This window comes from Thamnophis sirtalis, unplaced genomic scaffold (genome assembly GCF_051295495.1).
Source record: "Thamnophis sirtalis isolate CommonGarterSnake01/CBP01778 unplaced genomic scaffold, rThaSir2_p1.2 scaffold_6, whole genome shotgun sequence".
Classification (NCBI taxonomy): domain Eukaryota; kingdom Metazoa; phylum Chordata; class Lepidosauria; order Squamata; family Natricidae; genus Thamnophis; species Thamnophis sirtalis.
In genome coordinates this window covers 65761677-65780746 of record NW_028261386.1, presented here as the reverse complement: position 1 = coordinate 65780746, position 19070 = coordinate 65761677, and the positions used below count along the sequence as shown (strand labels likewise).

At 34.3% G+C, this 19070-nt stretch overlaps 1 protein-coding gene across 3 annotated transcripts in view; it reads right to left on the bottom strand.

Annotated features, from left to right (window-relative positions):
- Positions 1 to 19070, bottom strand: part of PLD5 (phospholipase D family member 5) — a 109894-nt gene that overhangs the window by 19788 nt on the left and 71036 nt on the right. For 2 of the 3 annotated variants that reach the window (XM_087718035.1, XM_087718038.1), the window contains exons 6-10: positions 16245 to 16442; positions 13634 to 13773; positions 11945 to 12110; positions 10411 to 10525; positions 9417 to 10057 (exon numbers count right to left, since the gene is read on the bottom strand). In XM_087718035.1, coding sequence (XP_087574161.1) covers positions 9825 to 10057; positions 10411 to 10525; positions 11945 to 12110; positions 13634 to 13773; positions 16245 to 16442 — 852 coding nt within the window. In that variant the 3' untranslated portion in view covers positions 9417 to 9824. Of the gene's footprint in view, positions 1 to 9416; positions 10058 to 10410; positions 10526 to 11944; positions 12111 to 13633; positions 13774 to 16244; positions 16443 to 19070 lie in introns of those variants that run through there. The other variant, XM_087718036.1, reaches the window with a different exon arrangement.

Genomic DNA, 19070 nt, shown 5'->3' with positions numbered 1-19070 from the left:
CAAAAAAGAAAGAAAAAGGAATGATGGCTATTAGTTTATGTGTAAACATGGAGGAAGCCAAAGAATGCTAAATTCTGTAGAAACGTAAATGGAATTTATTAAAATCCAGCTGTATAGAGTGAGTGAGTAACTCGGGTCACCCAGTAACTCGGCCTGCCATGCCCCCGAACTGGTTTTATTGGCAGCATCACCATCTTGATTTTCAGTTCTGCGCACGCGCAGAACAATCTTAATTGCAAAAATATACTTCCCCCACCTTTTCTAACGTTGTGTGCATGCGCAGATCTTTTTAGGTGCAAATGTGCACATGTGCTGAGCTGTATTTTTGTGTGTGCTGAACTGGCAGTAATGCCAGCAGCAACCCTCCCCTAGTGGGTGATTAAGATATGTCAGCTATCTTTTTAGAGAAAATTGTAAAAGTACAATTTGAAGGAATATTTGTCAAGAGCTCAATAAAAAACATAAACCAATCACAATCTTTTCCATAATTTCATTCTCCTTCTACTGGCTTTCCATATTTCTCTTATGAGATTTATTTCTTCAGATCCCCCAGGTCTGCATGCGTGCATGTGTTTGTTATTTCTGTTTTGGATAAAATTTTGTTGGGAGTCCCCAGCTGAATTTTTTTTATTAATGGGAAAGAAGGCCACGGAGTAAGGAGGAGGTTTGCAACCTGCATGATTTTGTTGAATAGTATTGCTAAGCATTGGCTATACTGGTGAAATTACTGGGATTTGAAGTCCCCTTTTTTGCTTCTGTATCACAGAGGTAACAGATCAGAAATTTTAAGTTAAATGATTTCTAGAAGATGGAAACCATTTTTTTCATTGGAATTTATAGAAAATCAAATGAATGCATGATACTAATATTAGGAAAATGGATAGAACAGCTGCAAGTCATTTGAAAATGTAATCCACCACTGTGAAGAAGAGGCCTCAGAAGTGCTACGAACATGCAATAGTCTAAAAGGCCTCATTTCTATTGCACGGAAAAAGGAAATAATTTAAAAACCAACCAGCAGTCTTGGCTTCTTTTCTGTCAAGGAAAGGTTTTGAGTCAGTTTTTATTGTGCTATGTTCTTGTACAGTATGGGGCTTGATGGATCAGTGTTTAAAGACACTGACCTTGACAGCTGGAGAGCTGACAGACTAGGCTGGAGACCTGGGCTCCATGGGGTGAGCACCCCTGTTACTTGCGCCAGCTCCTGCCCACCTAGCAATTGAAAAGCATGCAAATGCGAGTAAATTAATAAGTACCACTTCAATGGGAAGGCAACAGAGTTCCATGAGCCTTGGCCAAGAAACAGAAATGAGCACCATGCCCTAGAATCAGACACAACTGACAAGGAAACCTTTACTTTTATTGTTGTTGCTGTTGTTGTACACTAATTTTGTCATCTCTTTTTATTGTTCTAATCATCATCAAATAAATTTCTCTCTGTAAAAAAAGATGAAATTGACCAAATTCTGTCAATTTCACTTCTCATTTTGCTTTGCTACTGAGGGGGTGAGATCTCCTTCAAGATCTGGATTCCCTTCATAATGGCCTGACTGAGCTAATCGTGGCCTCAACATATCTTATACAGTTGTTGCAATGGGCATAAAATGGAGGCCCCCTATGTAAGTAAATTTATACTTCTGCATTTTTGTATGTATGTATGTGTGTGTGTGTGTGTGTGTATATATATATATATATATATATATATATATATATATATATATATATATATATATATATATATATATATATATATATATATATATATATATATATATATATATATATATATATAATGTTATATTTGTGCTGATAAATAAATAAAGGAGACTAGTATAGATCTATTTCAAGCTATTTAGCTCTCATCAGCTAGCCATACCCTTACTGAGAATCGAGCCTGTGCTGTATTGCCTCTATATATATAGTCACAACCCCTGGTAAGCCCCAATTATGGGAGGAAGCTAACTGCTTCCATCATGTGTGTATGTATGTATGTGTATATACACATACATACATACACATACATACATACATACACACACATACATACATATATATACACACACACACACGCATACACACATATGTACGTACATACGTACGTACGTACGTACGTATGTATGTATGTATGTATGTATGTATGTACAGTGTATAGTGCTCCCAGGTACCGTTTCGGTACAGTGCTCTGGAGGGCCTGTCCGTGCTCCTTACCTGTATTTGAGCTGTTCGGGGCTTCCGCGCATTCATGTGGCGAATGCCCAGCCCCATTTCAACGGGATCCGGGATAGATAGATAGATAGATAGATAGATAGATAGATAGATAGATAGATAGATAGATAGATAGATAGATATATTTCAGTAACAAAAACAATTTTGCCTTTTAACAGTACCTCTACAACAGTTTCTGATAAGATTCAGCTGTAATACTGCGAGATGTTAGCAGTGATAGAAAAGACATTGGGATATACCAAAACATGTTGCTTTTATTTCTGTCAAATAAAAAGTTAGTCGGCTTAGCCTAAAAATTTGCACCTGAAAATAAAACAAAGGATAAACATGCTATGAGAAATACATTCTGGGTAATATCAGGAATTTTATATAACAAAGGTATGAGAAAAACTAATAACAATTGCATTAAAAAGTAATATTTACATAGCTTTATATTAATGCAATATACAATAATTTCATCAGTGTTATATAATTGACAACTTGGTATGCATTATAAGTATAACTTATAATTAGCATTATAAATATAACATGACATTTCTTTCAAACACGAATTCTAATTTTATGGAGACTTAAATTAATGATTTTTAAATATGAAATACGATAAAAAGAGATTTCTACATCAATCCATCCCTTTGGTATTCCCATTTAGGTTCAAACAAATAATCAAGTATTTTATCTTTGGTTACATTTAGTAACACTGTAAATCAGTTTCCCCAATATGATTTCCCATAGAGAATTATCTTTCTATTCACTCCTAACCCATTTGGATTGTGTTGGAGATTTCTTTATTTATTTGTCCAATTTATTGGCCCCCCATCTTATCACAGGGTAACTCTAGGCAGTTTACAATATTAAATGAAATGGTAGGAGTTCTCCAAGAAACTGAGAGCTCCAAAATAGGGAATTCTGCTCTCACTTCACAACCAGTCATTGCTCCTAAGACTGATGTTCAGTGACAGAAAACTCAAATTAATGGTCAACCTAAACAATAGTTTGAACCCTACGGAATGTCTTTAAATGCTTAATATTTTCAAGAGTTCCTCACCATAGAAAGCCTACCTTGATTTGGGATTAACGTTTTGCAACAATGAAATAAATAATTTTAGCAAATGTTCTAGTATGCATTTCAGTTTAATGTTCATCATATTGTTTAGTATGTACTATTAACAATGCCAAGAAAAATAGCCACTGCACCCTGCATGAATGACAACACTAAAAAATATTACTTAAAACTAGCTGTCCTCAAATATATAGTTCCCCTCATAGATTTAGACTACAACTCAGGGTTCTCAGCCAGATCAGCCTTGCAGTATCTGAATCCTAATATACTGTATCTGCAGGACACAAATTTAGGGAATGCTGGCTTTATACATTTCCTTTTTTAAGACAAAATGGATTTCCACCAACATATCTCAAAAGAAGAAAAAAAGAATTGCACTGTATTTGTAGTTATTCTACAAATCCCATTTTTTTATAATTACCCTTATGATTCTGCCAACACTAATTTATTCAAAGCCCTATTGAATTATGCAAGTGTCTCCAGGATTTGCTAAGGCCTCTAACTCCATATGAACATGGTATAACAAACACATACTGATTACTGACTCATGTATAACCAAGCCCACTATCTACTGAAACGGGCTTCCTATTACATTGTCTCCCATCTGCCTTTAAAGTGTTTTAACATCTAGATCTTGTAATGGATTGACGTTAACTACTGTAATTATTATGTTCTTAACATCACACGTTGCTTGGTTGCTTATATTTTATGCAGACAACAGAACAATTATGGAATCATGCAATATATACTTTTTTTTAAAAAAAGAGTATAAAACATTGAATATTCTTGTAATAAAGCAATTGCGGTGCATAGGCATTCATCAAAGTCATATCATAAAACTGAATTACATAAACATGTAGCAATTGCCTTGTGTTCAGCCTTTGGAAATTAAAGCCCATTGCTCATATACAAGGTAGATATAGTTTATAACAACTTGTTTTTGCAAATTACATTTCCCACAGGTGCACTAGAAAACACAAGATCATAGCAAATCTAAGCAATGCAAGGAACTCTTGTTTGGGAAATTGGTAAGGCTTATCTCAAATAACTAAAGTATTGAAGCGGAGCTGTCCTTTTCCTCTGATAAACAGTTCACATAAAAGAAATGTCAATCTAGGGATAAAATATGTGAGTAAATTATTTGTTTTTCATATGTTTCCCTCTATGAGAATTCCTGTAACACTGTAGACCATGGGTGTCAAACTTGAGGCATCATAGTGGCGTCATGTGACATATCGGGAATATTTCCCCTTCGCTAAACTGGGTGTGGGCATTGGCGTGGCCAGCGTGTGATGCATCCAGCTGCAAGTTTGACAGTCCTGTTCTAGACCATTTTACTTTTATTATAGTGACCAGTTTTAATTGAAAGAAGTGAGGGTTGCTCCAAAACATTTCTAGTCAATAGATGGCTCAGGATCCTTCAACCTTGGTTACAATTATATATCCAAACAGAGCTTTAGAGAAAAATATTTCCACATCAGTTACTGAACAAGGTAGCCATGTGATTGTAAGAGTTTAGACTTCTCTACTCTTTGACAACAGAAGTTATCACACAAACATACAGTTCTGTTCCTGTCACTTCTAAATTTTGTTAATATTGGTTTCAAAATAGTGATTCTGACCACTGCAAAAAGTGGATTTATTCCTCTTGGCACGAGAATGGCACGAGGATTTCTAACTGTCCTGGGTTATAAAGTTCAAAACCTAAGCAAGGAATCCCTCGGCATTATTTTCTAATTTAGCATGCAATTGAAAGCACGTTGATAGTGGAATCCATTATTTATTGGATAATAAACAAAATGCAACATCCATATCATCCTATTCTTTAAATTCCATGTTAATATGGTAATTATTCAACTATGAAATGTATCTTTTGCTGAGGTAGGATTGATATTAAAATTTTAACAGTACACGAGTAAGCAAAAATGATCCATATTATCACAAATAATAATCTGCCTGTCTATGTACCTACTGTATTAACAGATGTATCTTTTATAGCCAAAGGAATGGAGGTGTTAAAAAAAAGAAACAAAATCACACTGTTGTAAACTTACAACATGGACAATTTTGAGGGAGTTGGTTTGATCATATTAGTCAAAACAATTTTCTGGCCTTTTCTTCTTTTTCTTTAATTATGATAATGAATGTTGAAGTTATGAAAGAGTAGGTGTGTATTCATCACCTTGATTTATTTATAAAAATAATAATGGCAGGATTAAATAAATAAATAAATTTAAAAAAAGAAAGTTTCATATGATAAAATCAAATGTTAAAAGTTCAAAGTAAGTCCAATATAAATAATACACAAGGCTTAAATGTGTGATTAGGTTTTGAATGAAATAAGTTAAAAGTTGTATATTAAATATTCTGAAAAGTGCCCTTCACAAAGATGATATTTTCATGACAAGGATTAAAGAAAAGTTAAAAGTTTTAAAAAAATAAAACAAGATGAAATGGAACATTATTTTATGAAGTTTAGATCAAGAATTCTATCAAATTAAAGTGATGAATTATTGTCTCATACCTATAAGTCTGAGATGGAGAAATCAATGCAATTAATTGTATAATCTTTCAAGGAGTTTTCAATCTGAATAAATTTGGACTTGATTAAAAAGTCATGTACTGTATTTATTAAAATGATCTTTATAGTGCCCTTATAGGAATTAAGGAGAACAATTCTTTGAACTTCTTAAAGTATAGCTTGGTCTTTCTGTATATATTCACAAAAGTTCTTGGCTAAAGTTCACTTGTAAATATGGTTTATATTTAGTACAGTCTCTTGCATGGTATTGTCATAATGGTTTCCTCAATATATACAGGCCAAAGCAAAACAAATTCATGCCTAAATCAACAATTTGATATAGAGTAGCATGTATGCTCACTATATATTGGCCTGAATGAGCCAGTTTAGTCTGGAATGATGTATCCAGGAAGAGAAGAAATATCCCCCTATTAAAAACCAACTGAATAAACCATGGATGAGGTCAGAAGGTGAGCCAAGCCAAGATTTATTGTCAAAAGAGTGGTGTGTGTGTCTGTGTATGTGTGTCTGTGTGTGTGTATGCCAAAAGCCAGTGAGGAAAGGGTTTTGGTACCTTGCCTACTGAACTAGCAGTAGTGCCTTCTACTTTGTACTATTGTGGACAGGATTAGGGGAGGGTTGCTAGAGGAGAAACTCTTTTCCTACAACAGCAAAATATAGGATAATGTTGACATTTCAAACATCCAACCTATTCCCCTCCACGAAGATGAAGGAATATGAAGAGGCGGCAGATGTTACATAAGAATCATGCTGAGCTCCATCTGTCCCAACACCAGAACCCCCAGTCTGCTTTCCTGATGGAGATTCAGGAAGTCCTTCTATATGAAATCAGCAACTGTAATTATTGTGATTCGCAAGGCACTCTGATAGCTCCACAACAGCTAAACACAGCAAATTATCATCAATGTAGTACATCGTTTTTTCTGAAGTTATAGACAAACAGTTTACTTTGGTTTGAGTCTATCTTTGGACTTTTTATAAAAAAGAATTTTGAAAAATTAAAAAATCAGAGATTCAGTGTGGTTGGCTAGCTTCAGGGGTATTGTCTATGGTGTTTGTGTCACTATATCCATCCATGTACTTTCTGCGTTATGAATTTTCTCATATATAAGTATGCATTCATCCGCTTGTACACTGTGGACTGCACAAATCCTGTTTAAACATAACCATCTGGTGGGGTTTCTGGCTAGACTAGATGACTTCCAAAGTCCCTTCCAATCATATATTTATGTGATGCAGCTAGTGGTGCATTCTGCTGCAAAGCTTTTGAAGTTGGTTTGATAGTTGTGGCAGATTTTCTGTAGCACTTCAAGTGTCGAAGAGTTATTTGCTGAGCAATTTGAATTTAGCATGGATGGCAGCCTGCAAGGAGACACTATTTCATAGAACTGTTATGTCTAGCTTTCTTTCATATAGAAACCACAATCCATTTTTTTTAAGGAATAGGAAGGGGATGCCACCAGGCCACAAGATAAATTTTCTTTTTTGGTGTAAATATTTAAAGAATCTGACTCTTTAATCCAATGATCAGTTAATAGCAACAAAAAGTTAAGTTGTTCTGAATCTATTTATAATTATCTAGCTGCCCTCCCTTGACTTTTGCAGCCTGAAAATATCATATGCTATGTCCGTATAATAGAATAGAACAGAATAATAGAGTGCACTGATGTTTCCTAGTTTGGATAGTGAAATGTCTGTAAGAAAACAGCCAAGCTCAGAGAGCACCAAGGACTCCTCATTTCAACCCTGAGCTACAAATATTCTGTTCTATCAGAAATCACAGACTGCTAGAAGGAGCTCAGCATCATTAAAACATAACAATTCTAGACTAAAATAATGGATGTGATGGACAAAAGGAGGAGAATATGTCTGCAATATGTAGCTTTAAAAAATCAGCTTAAAAGAAAGCTTTACAGTGCAATCCTACCCACATTCACCATGCTGAAGTCAGTTTACTTCTGACTGATATGAAGAGACTATATGAATAGTCTTAACGTTTTTGGTGTTCCATTCATCTTCTTCCAGCATCATTGCAACCCTTACCATATATAACATCAGCTAGCTCTGAAAGTTGCTTTCACTTTCCACTTCAAACAAATTAAACTTTCCTGCTGTCAGAAGAAAGTAATTGAATTTATCAATGCTGAATACCTAGCCTTCAATATTAAGCAAGCTGAAATTTGGAAGCTCATATCTATAGTGAAAGAATATATGAATGGGACTGATGGATTTTTGACAAATGGCTACTTTTAACAATTTATAGAATTTCCCAGAACTTGACATTAAAATACAGATTCTGAGCAACTTTTCCAATCTATCACTACAGACTGGCTTTTATAATAACAACAAATTAGAAATATACCAGTAATTATATACATATAAATATTGCTCTAGAACTATGGCATAAGGCTGCCCTATTTTTCCTGGATTTTCACTTTGTAGGGGAAATAGATGGATTAATTTTAGTTAGTAGGAATGTATTTTAAAAATATTTTAAATACTAATGATAGACTTGCTAATACCGAGTTAAGTAGTTTGAATGTGAAATATTACATTTGCCTACAAAAAATTCTTTTGTCATGTTAATTAGTCTGCTTCCTTTTCTCAAAATTTAAGAATTTAAAATTAAATCCACTTTATAATCAGAAATTCTATAGATTATGTTGTAAGCTTTAGAAATCTATAAGGATTTGTTTATATTAAAAAGAGATACTCAAGTCACATTGTTATAGTTGGCTTTTAAAAAAAACAGTAAACAAAGTCATTTAGATGTTAGAAAAGTTAGTCTAAGAATATTTATCTGGAAAATGTTAAAGTGGGAACAATTATTTCTCCATGAATAGTAAAGATAAACATCTTAAATCACAGAAGAACTCACCATATTTTTTTAAAATAAAGCCCTTTTCTGCTAACATGGTATTCAACAATCAACTACCATAGTCATTTTAACTTTTAACTTCACTTTAAAATCTCTCAGAATCTTATCAGAAGCTTGAGTAAACCTCATATCACAATTCATTTGCATCACAATTCAAGGTTTCCAAGGGGCTCATCAGAAGGATACTGAGATCAAGGGTTGCTTAATGGATTACATGGGGGTTGAAGAGGGAGGCCTGCGTGAATGCTCATCCTCCCTTGTGGGCTGCTCAGGAAGGAAAGAATGGGTGAGCCCGTACTGAAGTGGTTGGGGAACTCTTCAAGTTTCCAAGGTTGAGAAACACCATCCTAATGGATTGTTCTCCATTTCTTCACAAAATAAGTGTAAGCTTTAGCCCTGCAGAAATGATTTTACGCAGAGACAAGTATTTTTCTTCAGTATGGCATGCAACCTACTGTTGTATCATATTTAAAAAAATAAAACTGTAAAGCATATTTTTTTAAAAAAAAATCAGAAAATTGAAGTTGATTAGCACATGACTGGCAGAAGATAATGGTTATGGTTGATTAGAACTATTCCCTTTACAATTGTTTGTCAAGTAATAATAGGTCCTTTAAATATAAATGGATTGGACTTAGTATTATAAATTCAGGTAGACAATTAGTATCTTAAACTGGGAATATACTATTTATACAATACAGGCTTTGCGTGTACTTAAATTGTGGGATTGAGCGAATTTATTATAAACTGTTCTAAGAATTTTTTTTCCATAATCAAACTTGCTTTCTATATACATTTTACTATATAGCAGAGAGAGGTAGAAATAACCTTTAAACTAAAGAATCCAGCATGCTTTAAAATGTGAATGACATATGTCCAACCCAACAGCAAAGCGAAAAAGACATTCATTGTCAGCAGTAACAAATCTAACATTTGTAAATAATACAGTATACAGAATATAGTTTAAAGAACATTTTATGTAAGTGTGCTTTTTTACTATAAATTATTATTTTTTAATTTTTAAAAAAAGTCTATTGTCCATAAATAAGAACATGGGAGTCCGCGTCAGTCCTACTCTACTTCTCCCTTGGCTGTGATACTGAACAGTACAAGGGCCGTCAGTTCATATTGCTTATGGCAGACTTATTGGCTGCAGCTTTGCTGTGTTTGTAGATTAGACAGTTTGAGATCTTTGCTGTTGAACTTTTAGCATAATGTGAGTACCAGTCCCTTTCAAACACAGCTTTAAGTTGCTTAATGATGCTGGTTTTGTTCCCAGTGTCTGCATGGTTGATAACAAGACCAGCTCCAGCATTCTGATTAAAATAGGTCCCAACCCAGTCAAAATTACCTATAAGGTAAATGAAAGGACAAAGTTATGTAACAATTGGAAAACATTCCCCGAGAACAACTCATTTTCTTAATTAAACTTCAGGCTGAACACTTTTGACATTTTATATCAAATATGGAGGCAGATTGAATTTATATGCTCTCCCTGAGAATCTCAGCTTCATACATAAGCAGATTGTGTCACATGCTAATTTTTTTCAAATCTAATGTTTACTAATAAAACAATATTTTATATAAATTATATCAATTAGGTTTTTATTCTTCAAATGCTTTATATTTAATCAATTATTCTAGATTCAAAGCTACAAACAGTATACAAATAATTGGAACTGGCTCATGCAATTATTTACTTACCAATATAAGCAGCTCTTTCAGTTACCACATATTTATTGCGATTTAGCTTGAGAAGAGAAGAGTTTTTTGGCTCCTTAATAAAACATGCACTTTCTGATTCAAGATCAAAGAATTTCTGTATTGAATGAAAAAAACTTCACTTAGAGATAGCTAATCTCCACATTGCTGAAGGAACTTTAAATTTAAACATGCTGACCTATCAGATTTGGAAAAGGGAAAATAAAATCTATAAAAACATTATGAAATAACCTAAGTTTTGATTGCCTTTTGCAAAATTTCCACATTAATAGACAAGTTGATTTTCAAAAGTTTGATACTTTATTGCTAGTTGTGATTATGTAAACATACAGGTAGTCCTCGAGTTATGACAACAATTGAGCCCAAAAGTTCTGTTGCTAAGTCAAACATTGGTTTAGTGAGTTTCCCCGTTACCACCTTTTTGACACCTTTTTGTTAAGTGAATCATTCAAGTTGTTTAGTTACATGGTTGTTAAGTGAATCTGACTTCCCCATTGACTTTCCTTGTCAGAAGGTCGCAAAAGGGGATCACATGACCCCGGAACACTGCAACCGTCATAAATATAAGTAAGTTGCCAAGTGTCTGAATTTTGAACACAGGACCACTGGGATGCTGCAATGGTGGTAAGTGTGAAAAAAAGCCATAAGTTACTTTTTTCAGTGCTGTTGTAACTTTGAACGGTCACTAAATGGACTGTTGTAAGTTGAAGACTACCATAAAGACAGTAAGTAGCATGTCCTCAAACTGATACCCTAATTCACTACTATTACTTTGATACAGCCTAAAATAAGAGACCGAAAAGTTTTCAGTTACAATTCATTGTTATTATTAGCTTTATTTTATTTTCTGGATTAGAGAAGTAAGCAATTCCCCAAACCACAAATAGTTTTCCTAAATCACATTGAAAACCTAATCCAGTTTTTCTGAGATTGGACATAGCTATAGTTTAAATTAGTTTAAAAAGAATCAAAACCTTCCTCTTTAAAATAAAGAGAAAGCTGTGCTCCACTCATGGGAGGGAGGGAGTTACAATAGTTCTTTTTAGAACTTTGCTATAGGAGAAGAATCATATTATTGAACAATACATCTGAACAACTCTTTAGATTTTAGGTAAAGAGGCAACAATATTCTTATACAATACTTCTGAGATATTATACAATACTCTAATATTCCAAGATATTAAACAATATTCTCCATTCATATTATGAAGAAAATTTTGAAAGTTTCATAGAATCAAAGAATCAACATAACAGTATACCACAACAGCAACCATGCTTAACTGGCAAGAGGGGAACCAAACACAATCTGAGCAGAAAATGTGCAGTGAGATTAATATGGAAACTTGAAATAATGACTCTCGGTTTCCATTATTATATTAAGAGGAAAGAAGACCCTGTTTTATTTTGCTGTGGATTTACATTGGAATTCATATGATTGAGATACAACACAATTGCTAAAGAAATGTACTAGAATATTGTTTTAGCTATGTAAACAAACAACACAAGGAATACTTACAACTTTTAAACTACAGTCAGAAACATCAGTGCAAATTGCTTTAAGAGATGAAATAAAGTTAAAAGTGAGGGGATTTGTTTCTTTGGAGAAACTTATAAGGAGTCGCACTTTAATATTGCGTAGAATCAGTGCTTCTCTAATCTTTCCATCCAAAAAAGGCCAATACCTATAAAAAAGCAGCACATGTTATTCATTTTTTTAAAATGAAAAGTCAGAATTTTGATGTAAAAACAAGACCGCAACCAAGCAATTCTTAAGTACCATGACTCTCATACAATATCTCACACTGAAACTCCTGAAAAGCAAGAAACAGGTAGATCTTATCAACTTGTTGAGAAAAAAAAAAGTTTAATAGCACTGTCAAGGTCAAACTGTACAACTAGACAATGAAGTAGAAGTCCAAGAATGGACAAAAGTAGAGCTAGAAATGTGATAATGATCCTAAATGTGTTATTTTAAATAGAAGTGTTATAGACTGATCTGTAATCAGCCTGGTAATACGATATTATATTTTTATCTTTTTTTTTCTTCAGTCAAAATTTAGAATAGTATTAATCAATGGGTGAAGCCCAATAGCATTTTATCAAATTTATTAGAAATTTTAGAATTGTGAGTATTGGTGTAAGTTTCTTTTCTTTTTCTTCCATAGAAAAAAAATAGAATATCTTGTGGTTATACTGACTCAAGGATACAAGGGCTGGTTAGATCGCTTTTTCCTTAGGACTTCACGTGCACATAAGAAAACAGTGAATCACATGAAGTTGACAGGTCACATTATTATCATAAGAGCCAAGGTGGCGCAGTGGTTAAATGCAGCACTGCAGGCTACTGCTAGATCAGCTAGATCAGCAGTTCAAATCTCACCGGCTCAGGGTTGACTCAGCCTTCCATCCTTCCGAGGTGGGTAAAATGAGGACCCAGATTGTTGGGGGCAATATGCTGACTCTCTGTAAACCGCTTAGAGAGGGCTGAAAGCCCTATGAAGCGGTATATAAGTCTACTGCTATTGCTATTGCTATTGCTATTGCTATAAATCAAATTATATATTTTCCCATTGAAAACATAATGCATGGTAACAAGTCTGAATAAATAATGTATTAAAAATAAACATTAAGTTGGAAAATTAGGAAATAAATTACATTTTTGATAGTACATGACCAATTGCTTATCAACATAATGAAATATGCTAGCTATAGAACTGCAAAGGAAGAAAAATTTTTTTGCAGGATTTGTGACTGAAGCTCAGAAAAATCTACAAAACCTTTTCAGGCTTGCTACTTTTCAATTTAGTTGGGTCTGACATTTTCTACAGTTTCCAGCCAACGTATCATAAGAATTCTGGAAACAGAAGTCCAATTACTACTAGAATAAATTATTTATTTGTTAGATTTATATCTTGTATTTCTCCCAGAAATTCCAAGTAATACATAAGGAGATGTTCTTTCATTCCATTCTTACAACAAACCTATGAAGTAGATAGTTGGCTTAAAGTTATCCAGTGAATTTGAATGCTTGAGGGTAGGTTTGGTTTTCCTCGATCATAGTCCTAACATTTTAATCCCTCTTCAACATAAGTTCCTGAATTTGCTAAACTGGAAAAGAGAGTTCTTACCAATGTTTTTCTCAGAAAATATAATGTATTTATGTTAATATAACAATACATAATTAAAATTTCTGGTTTCTACTCACCTTGTCTCATTTATTATATTAACAATAGGCAAATAGTCCATAACAGCTATATATATAAACTGTTCAGCATTATCTACCACACTATAGATTGCATCAGTATCCAAAGTCCTGTCTTTAGGGCATAAGAGCTTTGGAGAATTCTGTGGAGAGAAGGTTAAAAATATATTAACAGAAATATAGAAGATCTCATTTCAGGGTTTTTTATGTAGAATTATAAAATCATTGTACTCACACCTGTAACAAGATGGCCTGTATAACTTTTAATATTTTAATAGTGTTTATCATGACATCATATCAATATATTTTATGTTACTTATATGCTACCGTGAAAGTATTTCTGTTCTTAAAAGCAGGATATAATTTTTATCTCTGATTTCTCTAAAAGGGTATTGGTTGAATTCATAATTATTCTGCATTAAATAAATAATGCAGAAGTTATTTAAATCATGTACAGTAGTTGCAAAATCCACCATTAGCTGTAATGGAGTCTGGACTATAATTAAAAAAATATATGTTTGCAACATATATTTGCAACATATGTTCATAATTTTCTCTGGATAAATTGGGGATACTCCAGAGCAGTGACGTGCAGTCAGGGGAGGCAGAGCCTCACCAATGTCATCATGAAAAGAAAAAAAAATGTAAAAGGAAAAAGGCAAGAGCTGAGGTCAGTCTGCAGGGAAGTGCTCTCTCTCCCTAAGTGTAGTTTGATTGCAGACAGAGCCACGTTGTCTTTTCAAACCTGTAATCAGTGAAGCTGGGCTGGATCCTTCCGGGGCTGGGGGAAAGTGTGTGTGCTCCAGAATGGCTCTTTTACTGGCTTCCTGCTTCCTCCTGTGGTCTCCCTGACTCCCTCCAATCCAACTTTGTGTGTGTGTGTGTGTGTGTGTGTGTGTGTGTTTGAGATGGGGGAAGGGAGGGAGAGAGGGAGGAAGGAGGGGAAGGGAGAAGAAAAAGAAAGAAGGGAACTTATTTTGCAAAGGAGAAAAACAAATGCTGTCACTTTAAATCGGAATTGAGCATGCCTGGCTGTGGAATTCTGGGAGTTGAGTCCACAAGTCTAAAAAAATTTGTGTCAGTGCCTCACCAGCCATAAACCTCATCGCATGTCATTGCTCCAGAGTAAATGCTGGAGGGGCAGGAATAAAAAAATTAAAAAACCTTCAGCAATATCATTAGCCAAAAAGATTTAATGGTATGGTATAAGGCAAATATATATAATTTTCTATTAATTAAGCTTTAGTTGTGGTGCAAGATTTATTATGCTGCAGCTCCTATCTTCTGGAACATTCTCCCCAGAGATTCACCCGGCTCCCACCTGTATGACATTTAGGAAATTACTAAAAATTAGTTGTTCTTCCAGGTCTTGGGGTAGGGCAATAGGGAGCACCATAATTATACACATTAGTTTGCACACGAGAAATACTTTAAAATCTTATCTTTTCGCTTTTAAAGAAGGGAAGAAGTTTCAAATCAGCAATGACCTGATTGTCAAATCAGGTGTCAAATACTTCTATGGCTTTTGTCCTTAAGCAATGTCTGTAACTGAACATATCGATGTTCATCAGAGCAGCTTTCAGATGCTCAATGTATTCTCTGATTGATGTCTGACCTGAGTTTCAAATTTGGAGGGATTCACCTGTACCTTGATTAAGCTGAAATAGAATCTTTCCTTTCAACTGCAGGCTGTCTTCAACAGATGTATGGGAAATTTCTAATAATTTCCTTCATTATTGCGATAATGGTATCACATAATAATATCCAGAATTTTCCATTATGATCACCAGCAGGGCCAATTTTAGGATTACAAGATAAAATACTATAGAGAAAATTACACTTTAGACTGCAGCCAAGAAAGACTGTTTTGCTAAAAAAGGGATTTAGCAGTTATTTCTATTTTGGCTAAAATACAACTGATTAGTGACGTGAGTAGCCCGATCAATATAATAATACCTTGGCTTCTAAATCTTATAATTTAAGTATCTATTAAGGAAAGAAATATTTTAAGGCTGTAACTAAGGTAAGAAATATTTTAAAGGCAAGGAAAGAGGAAATAGAATGGGAAAGATGTAATATTCACTTATAATTACAAATAAAATTATCAGTGTTTGGTTTGGTTAATGTATTTTCTTCTAGAACAAAGATACTATTTTCTGCCTCCTTTCATAAGCCCAAAAGATTTTATAGGAGGGCCACTGTATTACCACCAAGACAGTTTCTAACATTGCTTTACTAATAAGGCATATATTAGATATATCTGCACCTCCTTAGAATCACATCTTCTCCTCTAAGTTCATTTTTATTCCTTATTGCTGCCAGAATTTTTCTGGGTAAAAGGAAATCATTGAAAAGTAGACTCTGAAGACATCCATATCATGTACCAATAAACTTCCTTCTTACACATAAAGATGCATGGTGTTGCTTCCTGCTTGTATTTTTTCACGCTAGTGGCATCTCTGAGGGAGATGTGTGGTTAAGAAGTTTGGTATATAAATAAATGCATGGCACTATTGGATTTGCAAATATTGTGTATGTTAGGGATATAATTTTAGGGGAAAGTAACTCAGGGAGCAGCTAAAAATTATCTAAAAACAAGAACAAAAATACTCACTGAGACAAAGATTTCTGACTTGGTTTCATTCAACTTAAGATGCAGTTTATTTTTAGTGCTATACACTGCATACAGTCTTTTAGACCAAGTGGGTGGAACTTTGCTCTTGGATTTCAAGGAACTGTACAAGGCAAATATCCTTTGTAAATCTAAAACCAGGCAACTGCAGTTGTATACGATGATGCCAAGCTCCTTCATCTGTGAAATGAAAGTATGTATTACTAGGCATATTGTCTATTAAAAGAGCTTCAAATGACAGGTTGGTGTGATTATTAGATGTTCTTTTGCTGCAAAGTCTATTACTTATGTTGAAATATATATACATATGTTGAGCATCTCAGTCTAAACTAGAATCCTGTTGTTTTGTCTTCCTTTGCATTTATTTGTTGGTGCTGGAAATAATCAGCAATAAATAGCAAAAAGAATAGGACAGGTTTTCATATTATAACAAATAGCTTGTAAGCAGATAGTAAATTCTGTCCTGAGAAGGACAGAGATTCAGCACATGCCTATTTTATTTTAAATTATTTTAAAATAAAAATTGACACAGTGAATATACAATGTAAGTTTTAAATGATTGCACAACAATTCCAATTCCTGGAAAACTATTCATTTATAAAATTCTTCTTGATTCACATTTGCAGGTGAACATAGTACACTATGTTTCTAGCATCAACTTCATTCATTCTGTATCAAACATGATGCTCTGCACATCCTGTATGCTCCACTAATTCTTATAAATCTCAACTAGCATGTCAAACCTACAAGGAAGGCTGCTGTAGTGCCAAAGAAAGAGCAATGCATGATAAGGAACAGACAGACCTAAAACTCTAGGAGGGACAGGATGATTGGGAAAGAGCTGAGCAAAATATGAGGCTGTAAAGTTTATAATTATGCACTCCTGAAGAAATTATTTGCTTTCAATATTAAACATATGTGCAAAAATGACCATTCTTCTACTTTGACAATCTTATCCTTTCAGAAGCTGAATATATTCATTAGGCTAATTTTAATTCACATATGGAATCATTCATATGGAATCATATGAGCTACAGTGATGCAGTGGTTAGAGTGCAGTACTGCAGGCTACTTTTGCTGACTACCGGCTGACTGCAATTTGGCAGTTCAAATCTCACCAGGGTCATGGTTGACTCAGCCTTCCAAGGTGGATAAAATGAGGACCCAAAAATGTTGGGGGCAATATGCTGACTCTGTAAACCATTTAGAGAGGGCTGTAAAGCACCGTAGAATGGTATATAAGTGTAAGTGGTATTGCTATTTCTTAAAACTATTATTTTTTACAACTATGAAAAAAGTAGTTAAATTTCATAACATATGAAAGCACTTGTCACATCTTATGCAGGCTTTTTTATATACACGAGTTTATCCCTTTTTTGAAACAACAGCACTAATCTGTTCTTTTAGAATCAAAATTATTTTTACTGATCACCTGTGTCCCAAGACGGCACATGAGAAACTGGAACTATTGTGGAGGGCTGCCAATGCTGATACTGACCCCTGCTGCCAAGATCCTGCCAATGTTGCCCATCCACCCAATGCTGATAATGCCTTGCCCTCCACCACCAATGTCTGCCACTGCAGGCTGGACTGGGACAGCCTGCAGGCAGATGTGGTCTGCAGGCCATAAAATGTCTGATTTATAGGAAACAATGAGAATTGCCTCTTGTTTCTTTTGATAATAGGGCTACAAAAATAAATGGATAGCAAACACTGCAAAAAATAATAATTCCCAGTCTTGCTAAAGAATAGAAGCCAGCAACAAAATCAAGACTAAACAACGCCCTTAAAAATATATTGGATTAAACTTGCATAGGGCTCACTTTCTGACATTTTTAAAAGCCCAAATTCACTTTTGCATTTAACAATTCCTCTGATAAATAAAACACAACACACAACGTACACACAGAAACAAAACCATGGCTAAACACATGTAAAGTAGCTATTAGGGTATCAGTGTTTAATTAGTGATTTCCTGACTAGTTTAGAAATTAATCTGAATGGCAGATCAAGATTGCAGAGAATATAAACAGGCATCTGTTATTAGTAAAGTGGAGATTTTGAGACAAGATCAAATTCAAGTCTCCTTTTCTGAAAGCTCAAAATCTGATCTAATTTGATCTATTTGTAAACTAAATTTACAATTTGTTCAATGTCTGGGAACCATCTGTTATAGCCTCATTCCCTGAGATACGTTGAGATATAATCGCTAACCAAGTTTGTCTTTGTCTCTGTGGCAGGCTGGCAGATGTAGTGATTTCATCTAAAGGTCATTTGATCAAATAATTCCATCAAAGCAGATACGTATATGAAACTGCACAGCATGATGAGACATATTTATATATCCATCTAGAATGGCCATACATTTTGTTCACATGTCTGGTCCTTCAGTCAGTAATCTTCTGCGTTGCAGCCATTTGGATTACCATCACTTTAATAGTTAGAACTTGTTGCGTCTGAAGAAGAGAAGCAACTTAGAACCGAGGAGAAATTTCCTGCCAGTTAGAACAATTGGAACAATTTGCCTCCAGAAGTTGTGAATGCTCCAACACTGGAAGTTTTTAAGTTGATGTTGGATAACGATTTGTTTGAAATGGTATAGGGTTTCCTGTCTAGGCAGTGGGTTGGACTAGAAGATCTCCAAGGTCCCTTCCAACTCTGTTATGCTATTCTATTCTATTCTTTACTGCAGGCAAGGGATAGATCATCTTGCTTTTCAGAGATATGTGTTGAAGAGAAACTTGCACAAGCCTAATACATTCCCTATGTCATCTAGAAGTTGTGGAAAAACATGATACTTTGGCCTGA